At 40.9% G+C, this 10,323-nt stretch overlaps 1 protein-coding gene across 1 annotated transcript in view; it reads left to right on the plus strand.

Annotated features, from left to right (window-relative positions):
- The window catches only part of LOC104966523 (cugbp, Elav-like family member 2), a 334,875-nt gene that overhangs the window by 52,043 nt on the left and 272,509 nt on the right, over positions 1-10,323 (plus strand). Inside the window, exon 4 of the mRNA XM_010795708.1 lies at positions 3,566-3,614. Within this exon, the coding sequence (XP_010794010.1) occupies positions 3,566-3,614 (49 nt within the window). The remainder of the gene's footprint in view (positions 1-3,565; positions 3,615-10,323) is intronic.

Here is a 10,323-nt window from a genome sequence, read left to right on the forward strand (position 1 = left end):
GTTTTCTCCTCTCCATTTTCTGTTGTTCTTTTATTTGAGATTCCTTTTGTCTTACCTTCTTGTCTAGACATCGTCATTTCTTCCTTTATTTTCACCACGCAGACATTCATGGCTGATGCAATCACCAAAGTGCAAGTTAAAGCATTCAACCATTACATTTTAATTTCATTTTTACTTTGTCGTTGAGCGCTCTCTTTCAGTCTGTTGCTTATTGTAGTTTTTTTTTTTTTTTCCTTCACTATATGAAGACCTTTGTATGAAATAAATTGAAAGGAGAAACATTCAACAATCACTGTCAATTTTATAGTTTCTTAAATACTTTTTTGTTTGTTTTTCATTTCCTTTGTACGGTTCCTACTCTTCTGTCGTCCACCCTTGCTTCCTTGTTTTTCTATCTTTCTGTAGTCTTTATGTCTTCTGTTCTTTCTTTCCCCTCTGACATTTGCCACTGATGCAAGCTTTTCCTCATTTTTCATTTCCCCCTTATGCTCATTTTTTGTTGTCATTTTGTTCGTCCTTCCTTGTTTTGTTTGTTTTAAATCTTACAGTAGTTTTTCTTTCAGACGTTCTTGTTTTTCTCCGTGCAGATATTTCTGCCTGAAAAACAATACAAATCACATGTCAGCCATGAGAAATGTCACACTCTTTTGTTTCAGGGTGTACAATGATTAGCCCGTGATGGGGTTGTTTGTCTCTTTGTTCTTTTTTTGGTTATATTTTGTAGGGAGTCTGTAATGGTCTGCAGTGTCAGGTGCCTGTCTGTCTTCCTTTGTTCCCCCTCCACCATTCACTGCCCCCTTCAGGCAGGTTTGGGAACCAATCAGTGGACAGATTTGAGTGTGTGTGTGTGTGTGTGTGTGTGTGTGTGTGTGTGTGTGTGTGTGTGTGTGTGTGTGTGTGTGTGTGTGTGTGTGTCTGGGACATGTCTGGAGTAGGAAAAAGGAGCGGAGAGTGAGGATGATAAGGAAGAGAGCAAGAAGGGGAGAGTTGGGATAAAGGTGTGTGATGGAATTGGAAGATCAAAGCCTTCTGTCGCAGCGTGACTGAGCCCAGGGGCGTTATGGGTAAAACAGGCCACGCACGCACTCGTACGGACAGACACACACACTCACACTCACACACACTGCTGGTATTTGACTCTGAGTGTGATTGATACTGGGCTAGATTTGGAGAATCACTGTCATTCGTCTCTTCGCAGATCAAACAGCCACATAATCTCCCATAAAGGAAAGAGAGATGGGGAAGGGAATAAAAAAGGGACAGAGGGGGAGAGTGGGAAGGACGGGAAGAGAGAGAGGTGACAAAGCCTTCTCAGCTGTGAAGTGTTTTCTTGTTTTCCATAAAGAAGAGCCGGCAGCTTAATAACACATCCATCATTCAGCTCCATTAAACGGCTTCTTGTGCGCATCAGAGAGATCTTAAAAGACAAGTGTAAATGTGAGCGTTTAGACACCATTTACACCTGGCAGACACGAGCAATATGTATCCCCGTACCTTTCATCTGACCTCGGAGTTTGTATGAAAATGAGTTTATCGAGATTCGATGCCATTCCGAGCAGAGTCGAGATAATGAGCACTTATTGATTCCAGGTTTAAATGCAAAGGCATATGATCTGATACATATTGGATGTAAATAACGTATAACCAGAGTCTTAGAGATGGATTACAGATGTCTGAAATCACCTTGGGAGGGGCTTACAGAGGTTCATTTCCCATCCTCCACCTTAGTGACCTGATTGATTCCTCGCAATAAATGCATCCATCTCTGCATAGGTAATCTTTACTGCTCTTTTGTTCACCCCACGCTTATAAAGGAGGAATGGGAAGTGACACAAGATCAGATACAGAACATCATTGTCAATTACTCCAGAGGCTTAAAGGTTAAAGAGAGTTTAGCCCATAATCATATGTCAAGAAAATCTGGCGAAGAGCCACGGTTTCATATTACAGATTACAATAACATACCGTAGGAAACAAAATGGCAAATTGTAACTTCATTAGTCAAACACTTCCTGTATTTAAAACTGAAATTGGTTTTCTCTACTGAATTTCCTAATGCCACAGTTCATTGAATATCGGCACTTTTGACAGATGTAACTAGAGAGAGCTTCGAACTGATGTCGGACACTGAATATTTATTGGAAGGGTGGCTGGATAATTGAAATGGACATATGCTGAGACACCATAGCAGTGTTTCCCCTAGGTGTACTGCTTTGGGGGGGTGCTGCCTGAGCGGGGGGGGGGGGCATTGGGATATATATTTTTTAAATCCTCTGGAGCAGAGAGAGGAGCTGTGGATTATTGTTATTGATTAATGCATCAGTGTTTCTTAGGGTCACAAACACTAAACTCACACCTTAAAATGAAAGTGTTTAGTTTATTTAATAAAAGAGCACATGTTCAATGTGAAAAGTGACAGTAGTTATAGATTATTTGCAATTTGGTGCTATATCTATATTAAAAAAAAAAAGTTATAATATACATATTTCTTAAACACCTTGAATTTCAGGGGGGGCGCGGGGCTCCGTTGGCGGGGCGCAGCGCCCCTCCAAGCGAATGGTAGGGGAAACACTGCATAGTATTAGTGACACAGCCTCTGCCCAAGCAACTCTGCGATTCTTTCCTCGATATATTACTGTTCTTAAGAGAATAATCCACATTTGATAACAAGTCAAAGCAAGTACCTAGAAGGGATTGACTGGCTCCAGGGAGCTATACACCTGATAAGATATCCTTACAGCAAGCAGAATCAACTATCTGGGTCACACCTGTGGAGAAAGGATGTTAAAGCTCAGAGGCCATTTGCCTGCATGAGGAGAGGCAAGAGCTAAGATGAATAGAAACTAAATTAAAGAGAAATAATATGTCATAAAGTAATGTTCCTGTTTATCACACACCTTGTCTTTCAACCACTGATTGTGACTAAACAAGAGAAGGCAGTGTGTGAGTGGACTTAAGGCAGGCGTGACTTGTGTCTCTATTGGGGGCTACTTTCTGTAATAGCTTGCGAAGCTACACTGGTTCTAGCATAATGAACTGCTGCTGCTCCTCGTTGTACATTCTTGTTTTTGGACTGCCTCTGCTTGGAGGTTACATTTGGAAAGGATCCAAATCACAGGGCGCACATTATCTCTCACAGCCTTAGCAGAGGTCAGAGCGCTCCAAGTGCACTTATTGTTAGTCTTCTGGTTTGAAAGAATCTCCATTATGTTGCTCTTAAACTTCTGGTCTTTGGCTTGTTCTTCTTTATTCGTGGTGTTTTTAACAAACCAGCAAACAACTTTGGGTGATTGCCAACACCTTCTGCAGTGAAGGGTTTTAAGGTTGAGCAAGATTTGTGTTGCAGAAAAACAAATCCAGGGCTATCACATTCTATATCTGGCACACTCATACACCCATGAGTAAATGAATGTTTATCTGGATTTGTTCTGGATTCGAGAGAACTGTAAGGGATGGCAGCATCAGATCTTCTCAGGAGAACCACAGGGAGCCATAGCGGTCTCCCATACATTGTTAATATGTGCAGGGATTGCATATGTTTTATTTTCCTCTTCTGTCTCCACAGATGCACCACCCTATTCAGATGAAACCTGCAGACAGTGAGAAATCTAACGGTGAGTGTCCAGAAAAACACACACACACACACACACACACACACACACACACACACACACACACACACACACACACACACACACACACACACACACACANCAGACAGAGAATCAGCACTTTTGAAACAGGGCTGAAACAGAGGGGATTATGGGATGCTGCAATGATCTGTTTGGTATTTGGAGCCAAACACTTCAGAGACATGTTTTGTATATGTCTGAGACCTATAATATATTGATGAAAAAGAGTATGATAGGAGACCTTTAAAAGTCCTAGTATTGTTGATGGAAAAATCACAAAACCACCAGTTCTTTCATGTACAATTCATTTTTCAAACAATAAGTTCAGTGAAAACAAAAAATACTTAACATATGTACCTATTGTTTGGCTTATTCTCGATTATAAAGCATTAACAATATCATACATCCTATAGTGTCCTAAATCCCCAAATGTCCTCCCAGCTTCCTCTTTATCTCTTGAAATCAAGTGTGAATTAGGTTGACTTTCATCGACTCATGGTGTGTAGATCCCATCTTGTATTTTGGAAGATAAAGAAGTGTTCTGCACAGAAATGGCTGTTTTTATTCAGACATAAAAGCGTCTCAGACAGCATTTAGACCACCAGACACTGACAGTCTCAGCAGATACCTGATAAGTGCGAGTGGAATCCGATCCAAACAGCATTTCGCAATTCAATAACACCTTCTGAATATAATCCAAACAAATCCATCATCGCAACGGCGCAAGCAAGACAAAATAAAGGGCAGCAGCACACCCATTTACCAGCTAACTGATACCTGGGCTTCCCCTCAATGGTGCACAAGTGTATGTTTTGATAGCAGTTCAGTGAGGGGAGGAAAGCTTCATGTCCACAGCCTGTCAGTCCATGTGTGTTGTTTGTTCAGACGTGAGCCTATTACACATATCGCTGCTCTATCACAATAGCTCTCCGCGCCGCACTTAAGCAGCAGACTGGCAGGAAAAAAGAGACGAGGTAAATGCTACTGACTGATTTACTCTGCGGCCACTTTAAGTTTCCGCAGACAAGCCCTCGTAAAAATCTGACCACCGTAACCGCCAGAGGAGCTGGGAAATACTTGTGGGTGGTGCTAAGCCCGAAACGGCGGAAATACAGCAGTGTAGGATATTAAATCTATCATGTACTAAGCCATGTGTCATCAAACATTCATGTGTTATAGCCTGGAGGATATTATGCAACAAGCTGAAAGGTTAGACCTCGAACAAGCGGGTTATGAAAAGGCTGACAGCTGACCAACACACACACACACACACACACACACACACACACACACACACACACACACACACACACACACACACACACACACACACAAACACACACACACACACACACCAGTGTTTTAAATGTTTCATCGTTAAATCATTCAAGTCCCCAAAGACGATCCATTTTTGCCGACGCCACACACACATTGTACACACGACCGTTCCCACAGCGGTGTCATTACAGGAGCTCATTATCGAAATCAATTCAATTAAAGGCTGTAATTGCTGTAGTGGAACCCAAATGCTGAAAAAGAAAAACCAGGGCTGAAGGAAGGCAAACCTCATCGATGCGCAGAGTGCGTGTTCTTTATTTAAGGAAGGAAATATTAATAGCTTGTTTCAATTAAACTTCCATAACCCCTCTTTTCTCTCCGAGTTTGTAGCAGCGTTTAAGCATATTGATTCAGCGGGAGGGGACGGGGGACGGGGGACGGTGGCTAACTATGTTAAACACTTAGAGTAGTTAGTGTGGAGATGCCACGCAGCATAGCTAATGCCAAATCCCTCAATCATTCAGCTCACACACACGCGCGCGCTGGGTTAATTGTTTACCGAGCTAAATGAAGTGGGGATAATGTAGGCTAACTGCGCGCTAAGCACTGCTAAGACAGGGGATATTGTAAAGGACAATTTGATTTAAAGTGGTTTGTTTGCTGAGAGGAGAGGGGGAATTAAAGTCACTCTTTATCTGTATCAAGGTGTTTGTCAGAGGGATGTGCTGAAGCAGAGTTTGTAATGTGTCAAGTGTGTGTGTACAGCTTGTGTTTTTAGCATAGGGGAAACCCATCTGAAGTTTACTTGTTTCTATGTGATGTACATTCAAGACTACATCATAGGAAACCAGGCACTTCAAACCATGATTTTTACTGATAGAAGTATAAGACTCATGTTTGCTGCGTTTTTTTAAACACCAGGTGTGACAGACTTTAGGCCACTCATGTCGTCTTTATAGGAAGTTGAATCAAATTGCATGTTGCCTGGAAACATGACACACCAAACAAATGTGGTTGCCATCTGGAAGTTTGGATAACTTTGAATGACTTTATGTGCTGTTTATTTAACATATAAATACTTAACACGCATCATAAAGACCTGATATATCCTCATAAGAAAATGGAAATGTGTCTTTAAAGCCACCCTCAAGAAAACGCACAGTATAGAGCGAAAACCACCACCAGCACACAGACAATAACTAGAAGTGTATTCACATTGTTATTCAGATTTCAAAATGCAGTGGGCCCTTAAGTCATCCATTCTCCACCCTTCCATCAAGTTTCATGAAAATCGGTTCTATTTCAGTAAAACCCACACACTAAATCTAAAACATAAAATTTCTGTCGGTAATACAATGACATGACGAAAGATAAATATGGTAATTATTGCTGCAAATAAGATGGAAAAGTACAAATTGTGTGTAAATACCATACCCACTGTTATAACTAAAATATGTTAATTGTACTCTTGTTATTCAAGCCCTGCCAATGACTGTGTTGCTTAGAAAGAAAAGCAAATCTACCACCAATCCAAAGTCACAACTAAGCCCCCAAACACTACTTAATTTAGAACATTTTTAAGACTGCAAAAGCTTCAGAAAGGTGTCTTTATTTCTTCTTCCTAAGTGGAATTTCTCAATGAGTGTTTTGCAGAAGATCACTGTCTAGAGGTCATGTGTGTGTGTGGCAGGTCGTATGGTCCCGGTCACTGATATTGAATCCCGACAGCGAGGACCATCTGCCTGACTTTGACCCAGCAGCTCACCGTCACACCTTCAGAGGGGAGGGCGGAGAAAGAGAGTGTGTGTGTGCAGCCATGTGCATATGTGTGTGTGTGTGTGTGTGTGTGTGTGTGTGTGTGTGTGTGTGTGTGTGTGTGTGTGTGTGTGTGTGTGTGTGTGTGTGTGTGAGAGAGACCCAGACAGAGAGAGACGCTGGTGTTTGGTGCCATACAGTATGTGCACTCTCTGGTTTCTGGCACACACACTCTGGTCATGTGAAGTTGGCCGTTGCTTTGAAGGTGCTGGCAAAGGGCACACACACACACGCGCGCGCACACACACACACACATACACACACACACACACACACACACACTCACACTCCTTACACACTCATCCTATTCCCAGCATGAGCCTGGAGTTAGTCCGGTGGCTCCAGGAGACGTCGACCTCTGAACTTTAAAGCATGGGGGCACTTCTGGAAGACGTCGGCAGGCATTTGGAGCCAACGGGGGATCACGTTAACCCCGGAGCTGCAGTTAACATTTAGGAAGTGTCCAGTTTCCTGCACTCAATGTACCAAGGGGGGGTATTTATTGGGGGAGGGTTAGCACATATCGCCAGGATAGGTTGCTCGGAGTCTCTGTACATGATGGGGGCATAAATATAAACAAGGTTGAAAGGGAAAGAGGGTGGTTAGCGGGTGTCAGATAGTCCTACATATAGATACTTTGCTTCTGAAAGGAACTGAAGACACTGTCCTGTAACTGGAAACTCGTCAAATCTGTCCTCTGATCCCTCCGGCGTGATGTGGACCTCGTGCTTCCCTTCGTCTGGCTTTTAACTGATATAAATATCCTCTGGTGATTCGATAAGCTCTTCTTGCATGGTGACAATTTTGACTTGTCATGCTCGCAGACAAATTAAAGCTCAATTACTCGAATCTTTCATATTAATAGAGAGCACTTTGAGAAATGAAGCGATAATCCCAATGATAACCAGCGGCTAAAGGTGAATAAAGGAAATGTGTTGCATTCATATACAGCATTTCTTTTGTGTATAGTCTTTTAAGCACTTTACAACACAAGCCAGCAATCACACATATTTTTCTGCGTAAGAGATTTTTGTGCCCTTTTCTAATTAGTTTCGATTAGATAAGATTAGCTATGTATTTATTCTTTAGACAATAAAATATACAGAGAAAGTTAGAATACACTTTAATAGAACAACCACTTTTACTACTAAACTAGTACAATTCTATAAACAAACATAGGATATACATACATTATTCAAGTGTGTAAGTTGCATTTTTTTTTATTAAAATGAAATATACTTTGTTATTATTATATGAAGGGTCTTAAAGAGGCAGATATGTTTCTACGAAATTATTAAAAATCTGATGCGATGCTTGAATATTGTACATTTGTCCTGAGAGATGAGTATAATCTATTTACACTTACACTACATATCCATATCCATGCAGCCATAGTTGTAGCTATTAAATTACGAGTACATTCATGAAGAAATATGTTTTTAGCCTCTTCAATAAAAAGGACATTATGAAGCTCTCAGTCAGGAAGAAGGAACGAACTCCGCTTATATAACAACTTGAACAAAATCAGAATCCCCCCCCCCTCTCCCCCTCGTTTGTAAGATGAATAAAGTCATTAAGTAAAATGTGATTTCGACATGAATAAGCAAAACACTCACCGCTGACTCCTGTGTAGCTGCTGCTCCACCAACTATGCATCCAAATTAAACAATTGTATAGCAGGCTAATAAATGTAACACATGGCTTTGCAGTAATTGTAGAGCTGTAGAAAGGACTTGTTATTCTCAGCAAAGTAGTTCCTAAAGAGTGGGACAACTTACCGTCGTGGTGTGAGTGAGGATTTTCATTTTGCATCTGTAATATGATTGTTAATCGATTTTCTAATGTGTTGCGTATGCCATGTGGTTTACAGTGAGCCTCTGAGATTACAACTGAAACACTGCAGTTTGTAATGCGGCAATTCAAGTGCTCCTTCCAAGATTAAAAAACGAATGGTGACACTTGAGGTGCACCGCAGACGCATTACGAGCAAATAATAATGCTCTTAAAACTCAGACAACCTTTAACAACGTAATAATCAAAACATCAGGAAATTACATTCAATTTGAGTCCTTCTTGTTAACTGTACATCTGTCAAGTATTCAGCCTGGTTATTTTGTAAAGTCATGCTCTGGTTGATTAAGATTCATTAAAGATTCAAAGGTATTGCTTTATGCACAATTCCAATCCGACCCCTAGTCTCCACCCAAACCTACAGCGAGTCTGCAATATGGCAAAAATATGCAAAGAAACACAACGTTTTTTAAGATCTTTGTTTAATGCTTGCAAGCATGACGACTCCTCTTGAGTGCGTCCTGCTCTGTATGTGACAGACTCTCTTATAGGAAGACATCAAATATGACACCCCAACAACATTTGGGCCCAGGTGGTCACCTTATCACAAATAAGCAAAACTCACACCCTACAAAGCACAATTAGGTGTCGCAGTCATAGAACCCTTACCCTTGTGAACACAGACCAAATGTTCTTCTCATACATTAGGATTGAAAACACTTGGAAGGATACCACTTAGTTACAAATTACATTTCATTAGGATTACACTTTATTAAGCTTTAATACTATAATTTCCATAACACCTCCCTCACGTCAACCAGGTCACAAACACAGCTTCCACGAGACCCTCCCTCTCATCCACTACCACTAAAACTTTCTTCCATGCCTTCATTACATCCCGACTGGATTACTGCAACAGCATTCTCTATGTTTCACATCCTCAATAAACTACAATATATAAGCTCCGGACCTGGGGGTGAAAGGGTCTTCGCTACAGCCCCCCCCCCACCCTCCTTCTGGAAGTCCCTCCCCATTCAAAACTCACCTTATTCACTCCAGCTTTCAAGGTCTCTAAATGCCACGGAAACCGCCCCCACACCATATTTTACTCCCGCACTTTGATCCCGATAAAAAATATAAAATGTATTTTATTGATCCCAATTGGGGAAATGGTTGCGTTGCAGCAGGCATAGAAAAACAAAACAAGGCATTGCAATACGTCATAAGTTAGAAATTAAGAGTAGATATAAACAAATTCAAAATCTCAAAATATAAATAAAACAGCATAAAAAGTAAGAAAATATCAGTAGACCGTGAAAGATAAAACCCTATAGAACTTCTTCTGTTGTAATGTAAAGTGTTCTTTAGGCATTAGGAAAGTACTATACAAATAATTATGTATGTATTATTCAATTTAAATATATCATCGTTTAACTCCAAATTAATTTGAATTATAATAATACTGCTTGAAATGTTAGCAACACGTCTTCTAAAACAGGATTGAAAATTAATGCAGTCTTAAAATTGAATTTTTTCAATGGCTTGCCATGCGTAGAATACCTGGGACCTCCTTTTTACAGGATTGTACTGTAGTTGGCTGTTGTTTATGTGGATTCAGTTATGGAAGGTAAACAGCGAAGGCAGATAAGCGGCCTCCTGACTAGACGGATACATATTGTGAAAGCAAATGCCAGGCGCAGGGCATCATGGCCCCGGCTGCACACATGGCTTTTTACGTTGGAGAAGCAATTTTTGGTTTTCTCTGGTGGGCCTTTTTTACCGAAGGCAAGCACTGAGTAAGTTTTGC

Source organism: Notothenia coriiceps, unplaced genomic scaffold (genome assembly GCF_000735185.1).
Source record: "Notothenia coriiceps isolate Sejong01 unplaced genomic scaffold, NC01 NC01_scaffold00037246, whole genome shotgun sequence".
Lineage (NCBI taxonomy): Eukaryota > Metazoa > Chordata > Actinopteri > Perciformes > Nototheniidae > Notothenia > Notothenia coriiceps.